Source organism: Microtus pennsylvanicus, chromosome 2, assembly GCF_037038515.1.
Source record: "Microtus pennsylvanicus isolate mMicPen1 chromosome 2, mMicPen1.hap1, whole genome shotgun sequence".
NCBI lineage: Eukaryota > Metazoa > Chordata > Mammalia > Rodentia > Cricetidae > Microtus > Microtus pennsylvanicus.
Window position 1 is genome coordinate 136837018 of NC_134580.1, and position 13899 is coordinate 136850916.

General features: G+C 42.5%; 1 protein-coding gene across 13 annotated transcripts in view; it reads right to left on the reverse strand.

Moving 5' to 3' along the window:
• Positions 1–13899, reverse strand: part of Ptprt (protein tyrosine phosphatase receptor type T) — a 1058455-nt gene that overhangs the window by 220451 nt on the left and 824105 nt on the right. For all 13 annotated transcript variants that reach the window (XM_075962946.1, XM_075962941.1, XM_075962945.1 and 10 more), the window contains exon 12: positions 4341–4614. In XM_075962946.1, coding sequence (XP_075819061.1) covers positions 4341–4614 — 274 coding nt within the window. The remainder of the gene's footprint in view (positions 1–4340; positions 4615–13899) is intronic.

Here is a 13899-nt window from a genome sequence, read left to right on the forward strand (position 1 = left end):
ATGTTCAAGTTAGAAGTGGTTAAAATATATTGAGACATTGCATTGGTTTGGGAAACTTTTTTTTATTTTTTATTTTAAAAGAAGTCTTTGGAAGCAAGAAGCCTAATGTCAGATAATAGAGAAACTGTGAGGAAAGACATGGAAGGATCAGAGGAGCTGCAAGTCACGCACCAAGGCCAAGGGCAGGTACTGGGTACTACTCATTACTTCCTCTGAAAGGTTGATGAAAAAAGATTTGATTTGTTCAAGGCAATCAAAGAGACAAGGAGATAAGAGGTAGGAAGAAATAACTGGTCTTTATGTAAGAAAAAAGTTTTAATCATTTTACTTGCGCCATGAAGGAATCAACCAACTTTCATTCCATAGAATTGCAGTAATCATGGGGATGCCCTGCGGAGATTGCTTCATTGGTTATTTCCTCCATCTTCTCTTCCTCTGGTCTAGATTATACGACACTTCAAACTCTATCCAAGTCCAAAGTGTCAATATAGCTATATCTAAAATATATGGTTATAGTGTGGATTGACTGAGAAGAAACCTAGGCGCTGCCATTCCACGATGAAATGCCTGAGAACCACAATTTGTTGTTATCCTCAACAAATGGAATTCAGACTAGGGTGATGTAACCTTAAATGCTTTTTATTATTAAGAACACATCAGCAGGCAAACACAAGATCACTAATCTGGCAAAATTTCAACTGAAGGACTAGAGGATAACTCAAATTTTGTGCAAATACCCAAAGGAACTCTGAAAAACCTTCTTATGCATTGCCATGCTCAAAGTTTCTAAAGCATGCCCGGTTCTGGAAAGCATACCCCACTCGTAAACCCTAGAAGACTTACAGACTGTCTCTATCATCAGTCAGCACTTGATGAATGAACCTCCACTACTAAGACCAGTAATTCATCATCTGATACGTCATTTCCCTTCTTTACTCTGGCTTCTTCCTCATTAGAATGTAAACATCATGTAGGCAGTATTCTGACTTCTCACTGCAGTTTCCCTGAACTTTCTCTTCCGCCTTTGTGACAAATAGTGTGTGCTTGATAGATGTTCTTTTAATTAATGAACCGTATCTAATGTGTTTAATAGCTTAATTAAAGTCATACAGCCACCAGGGTTTTGTATGCAGGCAGTCTGACTTCAAAGCCTGAATTCACTATCATCTGCTAAGCTGATAAACTATCCTAATATCCACAGAATGGAGATTCTTGGATTCTAAATTCCCTCATCTTGTCTTGAACAAAGCTAGCAGGTAAGATACAGAGGAATAAAATTGACTGGTAGTAAATTATTCAACCTGGCCCACACCCATTCTGAAAAAAGTGCCTGTTCATGTCCCCTCCCAATTTCATTTAGTTTCAAAGGGCATTGGCACATCCTTTGCTTTAAATATTGCAATGATGCAGGTTTACTGAGTTCTGTTTTTACTACATCAAAGCCATTGTCTCCTTTTACGAAGGAATAACGTTACTTCCTCTTCACATCATGAAGTCTGTTTTCTTCTTCCATCCAAGTTGCTGATTTTCATGTTTCTTTATAATTTCTTTTGCTTTCCAGGGCTTCTTTATATTTTGTTATTATTCTATTTTCTATTATCAGAAGGCCATCTGTATGCTTCAAAACTTGCCAGCATCCAGAGTAAAACAGTGGTTATTTATTTGCTTTTGTCTCACCTGAGAAAATTAGAGAGTTTTGCTCACATATTTCAGTCTCCGACCCTTTTCTAGTTTCTTGCTAACATTACAGTGAATTTGGGTCCCAAATCACAATTGTTAATTTTTACATTGTGCATCTCCTCCTTAAGTAATTGCTTTTTCACATTAACCTTCTGTTTTGTGGAGTATTTGGAATGATTATTTAGTATTAACGCGGTGCCTAATTAGTTTCCTGCTCATTGTGTGTCTTTTATTCCATTCTCCTCTATTCATGGTTTCTTTGTTTTGATTCATTGCTAGTCAATTGTTCTTTGAATGATTTATTAGAAGCAGGGCATGGAGGTGGCTCTGTGTACCAAAGAGCAGTCTTTCTGATGTATCTGCTCAAGAACAATGAATGTGGCTGGTTGGAGGTTGTGGTTGATCACTCTCCAAAGCCCTCCTGGTTTAATGGCATTGTTTCCTGGCCTCTACGATACACAAAGTAGGAAAGGAGTCAAACAGAGGTTTGTTACAGTGGGAATAGCTGCTATTCTCCTATGACCTTTTTGCTCATTTTTCCTATACAACTTAATACTAAAGACAGTAATTTTAAGCAATGTGTACATTTTTTTTTGCCAGAAAAAATTCAGTCTGAGTGCCCACCTCTCACTGCTTTTCCTTTCTCTGTTTTTTTTTTTATGAGTCAAACTGCACCCTCAGACAATCTTGCATAAGTATTCATCCAATTCTCCTCCTGCTATATATCTTGGCTAGAAATTAAAATTCCGCAGATGATGTGGAATGGAAGGCACAGGTAATTCATGGCCTTCATCCTCTTGGAACTGCCTCTAGGGCAAAGGCAGCTTGAGCACCTGACTTGGTTTCTCTATGTATCAAAACCCTGTATCTCCCAGAGCAGGGGCTATGCTGTAATATTTGGGGAGAAAACCATCCACTGGATGTTCCGTGGCACCTGATATCCCTTTCACAGCCAATCATTCTTGGGTTAGAAAAACACCTGGGATAGTTAGTCTCCAGTCGTCTTGGGGTGCTGCTAGCTCTCTGAGCAGTATGTGGGTAGGATATGGTAATCTGAGACTGGGACACGGGCATCTCACCCTCATCAGCAGAACCAAGAAAGCCACATCTTATCCGAGATCTGAAAGCAAGATGGGCCCCCAGATGCTTTGGTCCATATTTATGTCTTCCTGCTCAATACATCAGAGTGCCTCGTGCAGAGTGGGGACCAGATGGACAGGTAGAAGGCAGTCTGGCAGCTTCTCTTTGTAGCCTTACACTCTCAGTGAGGAGTGTTACTTGAACCAGTAATAAATGCAGAACTGAAATATCAAAGTGGAATTTAAATGGGCATGCGGACACTCTAAATGTTAATTAGTTCCTCAGTCCAGGGTTTTTTTTTTCCCTCCCTAGGCAGTGATTGCCACTGACAGACTAAACTGTTCTGTGTACATGCCACCAATCTTGTGTTGGTCTCAGTCCTTATCTGCAGTGAACTGTCACTTCTGCAGAGAGAGCACATGATGTAGTGTACTTCAGGCGTCCCCATATATCTATCATCTCTTGGAGGGCACACACTAACCATAACATGAACCAGGAGGATTTGCACATGATAGTGGTCATCATAGGCTTTACAAATAAATTATGGAAACCTGGAATATGTCCATGAAAGCCCTGAATGGGAAAATACTAACTTATAAGAAGTATTAGCAGACAAGGAGAGCAGATGGCTGATTCAAGAGTGAGTAAGTGGGTGGCGGGAAAGATTGAATGCAATAGAAACAAATGCCCTACGGGTGATTGTATTGGCTCTATGAATCCCTAAAATGTATAACTGAAGAACACTGAGAAGCTACCATCAGAGAAATACTAAGTAATTACATTACAAAGCTTTCTTAGAGTCGCAGTTCCCACTTTGCCACTCCCAAATCAGCAAAGTAAGTTCTCTGCCACTGCAGGCATTCACAGCTAAGCACTGACAAACGCTGACTGCAACGTGGTAACGGTAACTGAATCGTATTGTATGCAAGGGTAGGTGCGGGATGAATGGAAAGGTGATGGATGGCCTTTATGATTTTTCCAGCCTTGTGAATGTGTGATGTTGATTGATACAGCTACCAGGCCAAGGAAACACTTGATACCAAAACAGTTACTTTGTTTTTAAGATAGAAATTTTTTTGAATATGACTCATGGCCATGATAAGAGGAGTAATTCCAAAGGTGAACTGGAACACATTCCTTCTACACCCAGACACTGACAGGCATCAGTACTACAGATAAAGGAATCACAGCTCAGCTTCATGATTTTTTCAATGTAGCGCCTTTCCCATACTCTAATATAAGTTTACAGTTTCCATAGAAGGCATACAAATAAATGCTTTAGACCTTGTAATCCGTATACAGTGTCTACTGCAGCTCCCCAACTTCACTCTTAAGCATCAACATCACTATCAGTAGTATGCAAACTAAGAGGGAAAGCACCACTAAAAATAAAACCAAAGCAAATAATTGAACAAAAAAATAAAGCAATAAAAAAAATCAACCTTATTTCAAATCATAAAAGACATGAGGGCTGAACTTGGCTCACGGGCCTCAGTTTATTATTAAACCCTGCTGAAAAGTCTCACAGACTTCACACTTGAGAAGGGGAATCTAAACCAAGCAAGTAATGACCTACTTACTCCATTTGCTTTGCTGAGTGCCTGGAAGTAGATGCTGTAGCTCTTCAATGGGGAGAGGGGAGGGTTCCAGTAGCCATTGTACGTCTTGTTGTCTCCTACTGTAAAGGGCTGGGTGACAGGCAGGTTGGAGGGCTTCAACTCGGCAGCAAAGTAGTGGAGAGAATCAAGGTTGGAGGCGTTCCGGTAGCTCACAGGTACAGAGAAACACTCGATGATGTCAGCTGCTCTCCGGGATTTCTGAAGTCGCTCCTCCTTGACCACCAGCTGGTAAACACTAGAAGAGAAAGGTGAGAGGTAGATGAGTCACTCTGCAGACAGATAAGCTCACTAGCATTCGCTATGTTTGTAGAGCTCGCCTGTGAACAGACTGATATCACTTCTCTTTGTAGTACTCACTCACAGGTGGGTTTTAAACATAAAGCAAATAAAACCAGCCTAAAAACCACAATCCCAGAGAACATAGACAACAATGAGGACACTAAGAGAGACTTACATAGATCTAATTTACATGGGAAGTAGAAAGTAGAAAAAAATCAAGATCTCCTGAGTAAATTGGGAGCATGGGGACCTTGGGGGAGGTCTGAAAGGGGAGGGGAGAGGCAGGGAAAGGAGCAGAGAAAAATGTAGAGCTCAATAAATATAAAAAAAAATACCCCCCAAAAATCCAAACCAAACCAAAACCCTATTCTACTTTCAGACTTTCAAACCCACTGCTTTGTAGAAATTTATCTCTAAGCAAAGCTATCAATACTAGTTCACACAAGACACATCCAAAGTCCATCTCTGCACCAATCTGTATAAACCTGCTGCCCCTTTCAGGAGGTTTACCCTCTTGAAGGATACTATCACTATCTGACAGGTACCCAGATCCTAATCGGGCACATTCTCAGGTCTCACCTACATAGAGCTCACTCTTCGCCTCAACCCACAAGCTCTGTGGCCTGGGATTCAGCAGTGTCATGCTTGCCCCAGGCTCCTTTACTTCTTCCCATTGCTGATGCCTAGGCCAGGCATTTTTCCACCTTTCACCTAGGCTAAGCTGATTTTCTTTTGCCCTCAATTCATTTGTTTATTCTGTCTATCTATCCATTTTGCTTCCAGTCATATAATACCATCTCTCTTCAAGCACTTTTATAGTTTTTCTTTTGTCCAAATTATACAGCCTAAGCACCTCATACTGACAGCTGAGGTGTTTTATGCTTGGTCTCTGCTTTCCTTTCGGTGATCATCTCATGGTTCCCACTAATCCCAACAGCTCCAGATACTACATAGCATCCTACGACTGGCCCTCTCCATCACCAGCTTGACCTTCCTCTATTTGAAACACCCACCAATGCTAACCACCTCTGCCTATAAAAGACTTCCAATAATACTGATGTCTTTCTTATATTTACTCCATGAAGGCCGTCCAGAATGAGTTAATTCTGACTCATTCATCATTGTCTGCTTGATTTTTCCAAAAGCATAAGATGGGACATGTGTCTTGCTGGCTCCATTGTATCCTTGACAAAAGTGTGACTTAGTTATCTCTGAATCACTCTATCCTCTTCCTTGTTACACACACACACACACACACACACATACACACACACACACACAGTGTCCACAAGCGTGTCTGACTCTAAGCAAGTGATCAATGAACATTTGTTGAAATGAATCAAAGTGAATTGAATTAAAGTTGAAAGCAAGCATGCAGCCAGATCTGGATGGATGCCGAAACTCTAATCTGGGTAAAGAGTGACTCCTAGGAGAGTCTGCCAAGTAATCTCATACCACCCCCTTCAACTAGGACTATAAGGAGGTGCCAGTGTGTGCATAGAGATGACAGCCTCTATTGAATATCAACCATATGCCAAGTATATAGATTCTTTTTGTGAAAGTTACTCAAAAGTTTGTGAATTGGATAAAAAAAAAGCCCTTATCTTTGGAATGCTCAATGTACCCTTCTCTTGAGGAAACATCTGCTAGAAGGATTTTATTACATTCTGAGTTGTATGATCTAAGACAGAAGACCAACTGACCAGATTATGAAAAAAATTATGTGCATCAATGAGGCGATTGTAAAGTGTACCCATTGTTTTTTCTTTTTTATTTAAGTTTTTTTTTTCATTTTACATACCAACCCCAGTCCCTCCTCCCTCCCCTTCTCCTGTCTCCCCACCTCCCCCATCTTACCCCCAATCCATTCCTCAGAGGGGGTAAGACCTTGCCTGGGAGTCAATGAAGTCTGGCATACCAAGTGGAGGCAGGACCAAGCCCCTCCCCCTGAATCAAGGCTGAATAAGGTATTCCACCATAGGGAATGGGCTCCAAAAAGCCAGTTCATGCACCCAGGATAAGTCCTGGTCCCATTGCCAGCCACCCCTCCCCCAACAGATCAAGCCATATAACAGTCACCCACTTTCAGAGGGCCTAGTATGGTCCAATGCAGGTTTCCCAGCTGTCAGTCCAGAGTCTGTGAGCTCCCATTAACTTGGGTCAGCTGTCTCTATAATTTTCCCTATCATGATCTCAAACCCCTCACCTTTAAACATAATGCCACATGCTTTATGTAAACAGAGAAGCATAGGCTTCAACCCCCTGGTTAGACTATCCATCCAAGGACACTGGATTACGAAGCATGATTTGGGTAAGATACAAAGCCAGGACTATTTCATTAAGGTGAACAAAGGCTGTGAAGGAACTCCTTCTGAGAGCGTGTAGCATCATTGAGGAGGCAGATAGTCCTCGATTTTCTCTGAACCTCGGGATGCTCACTTGTGCAAATAAGGAAGGAATGCATGTGAGTGCATGACACACTTGGATGAATAGGAAGCTTGGGTGGACACGAGCATGTCTGTGGTCTTTTATGCACCTCCCGAAGGAGAGCCTACCAGCTCAGAGTACAGATGAGTGACAGGAGTAGGTGTGGCCAGTGCACAGGAAGCACACACTGTACCTGAGTGTCACGATGTCCAAATGAGGGGCTGCAGCACCTGAGTGTCTTACTCTAAACAAAAGTAATGTCCAGAGCTTGGGAGATGACTCAGGGTCTTAGAGCACTTGATGGCATGCCTGCTGACTTGAGCTTTGGAACCCATGTAAAGATGGAGGGGAAAACTGAATCCAGGAAGTTGTCCTCTGAAATCCCCATCATAGATCATGCACACATAGATTAATGAATTAATTTAAAAAAAAACCCAACACAGAGATAAATGCAATTGAGTATTTAGGCTCCAGAAGTGTGGATGGTATGCATAGTGGCTCAAGGTGTCCACATGCCTGTGCATGCATGAGAGCCTTCTATATCCACAAAGCCAGCTGAAGGCAGTCAATACACATGATTTAAACTCATTCCATCCTCATCTCTGGAGTCTTTCCTTCTTTTTTATTTTATTTTATTACTTTAAAAAATACCAACCCAAATTCCCACTCCCTCCCCTCCTCCCACTCCCTCCACACACCTTCCTACCCGACCCTTCCAATCCTAAGAGACAGCAAGGCACCCTGCCCTGTGGAAAGTACAAGGCCCTCCCTACTCCATCTAGGTTGAGCAAGGTATACATCCAAAGAGAATAGGATCCCCCAAAAACAGTACATGCAGTAGAGACAAATCCCAGTGCCACTGTCAGTGGCCCCTCAGTCTGCCCCAACTGTCAACCACATTCAGAGGGACTAGTTTGATCCCATGTTCATTCACTTCTGGAGTCTTTCTTAAATGAAAAAGCCTTATGTTTATCAGATAAACTTCATCACTGTCAAACAGCACAAACACCTAAGACCTAATCCTAGGAAACATGAACAGGAGGAGAGGGCTGAATGCAAGGAATTGTCAAGACCCGCACTGCTTTTTATGTAACAACAGCTTCAAGTAAAGCTTTGCATCTGTTAAGAGTGCTAATGACAGCTTGACTAATTGAGGGTCCTCTATTCAAGGAACTCTGATCATTAAGGAAGAACAAAGAGGAAGTATATGGTCTCTCAGGCTTCCTCCTGAACCTAGAATTAGAATCTAACAAAACTGTGTACTGAATTAGGTAGCACGACTTCTCTTTAGCCTTCTTACCCTCCTGATCCATGTCCACCAAACTCACTCCTATAGGACTTGAAATGGGCTGTGGACCCAAAGATCTAGTCTGATGGAGGAAGGTCATTGGCTAATAAAGAAACTGCCTTGGCCCAGCCTTTAGGTGGGTGGAGTAAACAGAACAGAATGCTGGGAGGAAGAGGAAGTGAGGTAAGATGCCTCAGACAGACACCATGCAGCTCATCGCCAGGGCAGACGCGATGAAGCTCCGACCCAGGATGGACGTAGGCTACAATATTCCCGGTAAGCGCACCTTGGGGTGCTACACACATTATTAGAAATGGGCTAGTCCAGGTGCGAGAGTCAGCCGAGAAGAGGCTAGATATAATGGGCCAAGCAGTGTTTAAAAGAATACAGTTTGTGTGTTGTTATTTGGGGGCATAAGCTAGCAGGAACCCAGCCCACAGCTCCTACTACACTAGTCTGTTCGTCTGTCCTTCACCTCTGCTCTTCTTAATGTTCACTACATAAGACCTGTGTCTTGTTTGCTTAGCCACCCTTCTTATCCTACACTGGCTCCTTTCAGCATCCTTGGTTAATCAATTGAGACCCCAAAGCTTTTAGAGATTCTCAGGAGCTGGATCTTCTTCCTAGAATCACTCTTCCTTCCCCTTCCCTCCTTCCTTCTTTCCTTCCTTCCTTGTTTAATTATTTATTTTTTGTTTTTAGATCCTGATGGCAGTTTTACCTCGCTCTTCTCCTCCTAGTCTTTCCCTCCACCTCCCCTCTTTCCTCCCCTTATTCACTCCTCCTCTATTTCTCTTCAGAAAAGGGCAGGCCTCAGGTTAATATTGCCAGTCATGATATATCAAGTTACAGTGAGACTGCGTCCATCCTTTTCTATTAAGACAGGACAAGGCAGTCTGGTAGAAGAAAAGGGTCCCAAAAGCAGGCAACAGAGTCAGAGACAGTCCCCGCTCTCACTGTGAGGAGTCTCATAAGAAAGCCAAGCTACACAACTGCAACCTAATTGCTGAGGGCCTAGGCCAGTCCCAAGCAGGTTCCCTGGTTGTCACTTCAGCCTCTCTGAATCCCTATGATCCCAGGTTTATTGATTCTGTGGGTTTAGAATTACTTTCTATATTCTTGACTCCCCTGTGATGAAATGGATCAAGAAGAACCCAGGGCTGGTTTCATATACTGCTCTTGACTGCCATGATGGTATAGCTGTGATGAGCCAAGGAAACAGGTCATGGCTGAGCTTTGGACATTCAGTTGTTCAAGGCTGTTGGGGGAAAGCATAGCATCCACACAGGCGTAGTCCCGTTATCCCTTATCTGGCTATTCAGTTTGGTCGAACCGACAAGCAGATCTGTAATAATCAGGTTGAAGGGATGAGGATGAACCTGAGAGGCTCAGTGATCTATGAGTGTCAATTCAGCAAAAGCAGCTCAGAACTCCTTCACAGCTCAGTTCCTTTTTAAAAATGTTCTTTCCCCAAAATCAACATAATGCACAAAGGGCCACCCGAGCAGTTTTTAAAGCTGGTGGCCTAAACTGCTTAGTTTGTATCCCAGCTCATATGAAATCACAGACAGGGGGAGAATAAGGGCATTTTGGAGGTTAAGCTGTGGAGCCAACATATGGTAGACATATGACTGGAATTAGCGTGCCGAAGCAGATTCAGCAGTTCCCACGGGCCCACCGCATCTGCAGCATATCCATTCAGACATAAACTGCAATTGTCGCCAGAAAACCATGAGCCTTTTTGTCAGATGCATCTGTCTGCCAGTTCATCCAGCTCCTCCCCACAACCAAGGGAGAGAGAAAAGTACAGGGACACCTGGAGAGGGGTTGGAGGCGAAAAACCTGAGCGTGCGCATGGTTTCTGTTTCCTACAGCAACTTCGTTCTCATCATTCTCTTGAAAATACAGGTATCAAGAGCATACTCCTTTCGAATCTCTGGCAATGATAAAAGCATGCCTAAACAAGAATATTCTACCCCAAAGTTGTATCTCTAGCCCCAGAGAAGAAGTGGCTGCAATATACTATGCGGGTTTGTTTGTAGTAGGAACATTTTTAAGATATAAGAAGAATTGAAAATAGCTTCAGATACATTTACTCATGCAGTTTCTCAGCTGTGTTGACTATGTCTCTTCCAGTGAGAAGATGGGCATTTGTGATATTTCTTTTGTATGGATTGCCCCCCCCGGGGGGTTCCCCCATGAGGACTCCAATGACCATGTTGTACCTCAAATCCACCTTTACTCTAAGGTAGCTGCTTAGATAAAGCTAGCAAAAATGTGTCCCTTCAGTTTTAGCATCTCCTGCCATTGAAGGCAAGAATATTTCACTCAGGTACCAGGTCCCAAGACCTTCTGTGTGCAAAGGATGATTTCCACAGACACCATTTGATGTAGAACCTACAGGACTCCTCCAAAGGCTTTGGGAAACCTGGTCACTTGGTCACTCTGATGTCTCTGATAGCAAAGCAAAGAGTTTGGGTAGTGGCTCATATCTCTTAGACCTGATGCCTCTGATGAGACAGTCAACTTTCTAATATTAAAAAATCCAGTATCCTTTTCTTGTGCGTGGGGCAGCTGCCTACAGAAAGATGAAATACCCATTTGAGATGTTGATTCAGCTAACAGATGGAGAGTAAGCTGCAGTTCCCAGGTGATCACTGCCAAACTCTAGGCAGGTGCACATTTTGGTTTGTGCTCTCCCCAAAAAAGACACGTGTTAGCTCGTATTCCCCCAGGGACCGACTCCAAGTCAAATGGTGTGTTATAGAAATGGTTCCAAGAGAAAATGGTAAGAGAGGGAAACAGGGGAGAAAAGTGGGTGAGCCAATCAGGGGTGTGCTACCAGGTGAAATCCTGAACTCTCAAGCCAAGGGCTTTGAACCTCCAGCTGCAATCTGTTTTCAGCTCTGGGCTTTCTCGGGATTTTCCAACCTGAAATGTGGGTCAGACGATGGGTCCCTAGGTGCTCAATAACTGCCCTCCCAAGCAGTTCACACCTGAGAATCATTGCACCATTGCTCACAGCACCTGGGAGACCGGCACGGCATAGAAAAGCGGACATGATGGATCTATGGGGAACCACATTGTGCCCTACAGGGTGCTTTAAAGCAGGGTCCACATGGTGTAAGGGAAACAGCAATCCAAGGCTGAGAGCACAGGCTGGAAGCAAGACAGGGAGATACTGTAATTCACTCTTCTCTTCTTTTCTCTCCCGTCTTCTCCATTCCTCTCCTCTCCTCTCCTCTTTCTCCCTGCCCCTATTCCTTCTTTCCTTCTTTCCTTCTTTCCTTCTTTCCTTCCTTCGTTCCTTCCTTCCCTCCCTCCCTCCCTCCCTCCCTCCCTCCCTCCCTCCTTCCTTCCTTCCTTCCTTCCTTCCTTCCTGCATTCTTTCCTTCCTTCCTTCCTTCCTTTCTTCCTTCCTTCCACCCTACTTTTTTTTGAAGGTAGGGTTTTCTATAGTTCAAGGCAGCCTTAAACTCAGTACACAGCTAAGGATGACTTTAACTTCTTGATCCTCTTATATGTATCTCACAAGAGTTGAAGTTATAGGTGTAAACCACTAAGGTTTAAAGAGAGACATTTGTATCCCTCCTTTCATGAGTCTTTCTGAATGTGTGTATTTCATGTGTACTTGTTCATGTATGTGCACACACATGTTCATGTATGCACACAAGTATTTACGTGTATGTAGAGGTCAGAATTTGGCATCAAATGTTTTCTTTAATATCTCTCTACTTATTTTTTGAGATAAAGTCCCCTATAAACTTACTAGCCAATTAGCCTCTGAAATCTGCCTTGAATCTGGACTTGAATACAAAGTCATTCCTGAAACAGAGAAAGGACGCAGTAGAGATGACCTGAGACCACACTACGTTTCTTGAGGTAAGGGTTGGAGAAACTGTCTTGCAGGTATATCTCATACCTTGTTCCTCTTTTCTAATGGTTTCTATAAATGGAATGTTTAATGTATAATGGTCTCTATAAAAACCATAGGAATGGTATGACTAACTTCTTTCTCACCCTGCTCTGATCATACTGAAATAAATCTACTTCCTTTTTCCAATTCATTTTTATGTATTTTTGACTATAAGAAAACTAAGGAAGGAGGTCTATACAGCTGAAGATCTGGTAACATCAGGACTTGGATGAAGTCACAGTTGTAGTTTGGCAAGGTATTGTCCAACTATTGCTTCTAGTTCCGTAAGCAGACTCACATGACAATCATAAAAAAAAATCAGTGTGGTTTTTCCACCACCTCAAGAGAGGGCAAGCAGAGCTCACCTCAGATTCTTTAGGGCTGCTTTAACTCAGTAGCTCTCACCACGACTTCATATTAGAATCACCTACAGGCTTAAAAAGATTTTTCCTTGGCCCCACCCAGGCAAACTAAACCAGAATCTGTCAGGATGGAATATCAGCATCACTACTAAGCTTTCAGAGTACTTCTAGTAGCTATGTAGTGAAAACCTGGGTGATTCCAGTATTTGCCTTTTTATACACAGTAGAAGGATCCCCTTTTAGAATTCTCACCCACTTAAAATTACCAATGTGTGGCATTCCAAGTTTACTAAAAATATTAATTCATGTGGGCGGTGGTGGTGCACGCCTTTAATCCCAGCACTCGGGAGGCAGAGGCAGGTGGATCTCTGTGAGTTCAAGGCCAGCCTGGTCTAGAAAAGCTAGTTCCAGAACAGGAACCAAAAGCTACGGAGAAACCCTGTCTCAAAAATCAAAAAAGAAATATTAATTCACAACTGCCAATCTTTGTCCACAACACTCAAGGGTCATTGTCCTGTTTTATTTCCTCCATAATTTTTATCACAACTGAAACCTCTAGACTGATGGCCTCTTTACAGGCTTAGTCCCTGTAACTACACAGATAGTGAACCTACTGTATTTGAGAGTTTGCTGTCTCCCTCATCTCTTTTAAGACCCTGCCAGCATAATACTTATTAACCAAGTATTTGTAAAAGAAATGAACTGTTAGGTTTGGAAGCTCACACCTGCAATCTACGTGCTTAGGAGGCTGAGACAGGAGGGTCAGTTCAAGGCAAGAATTAGCTATGTGGCAAGTTTGAGGCCAACCTAGGCTACATAAGATCTTTTATTAAAAACAAAAAAAAATAAAACAAATAAAAAATAAATTTACATTAAAAAATTTAACTTTAGAAGCTAATTTTAAAATCAGTCCTTTTTAAAATCTTACCTTCCCTTCTTTCACGTTCTATTCTCTCCTTTCTTTCTTTGAGAGAATCACATTATCTACCTTAGAGTGGCCTGCAAGGAGCAGCTCCCGGAGACCTGAGATTACTGGAGATTGCCACCACATTTTGCTTCTCACATAGGCTTCAATATGTTATTCCCATCTGCACACAGTGTACCCATGACCCTTCCGCACGCTGATAATTATTCATCCAACCATAAAAGCTCCTGACCGAATGTGACTCTATATGAAGAACTTCTTTTAACATATGAAAGAGAATAAGTTTCTCCTTCCTTTGTACTCATAAGTCTCTGTAAACATTC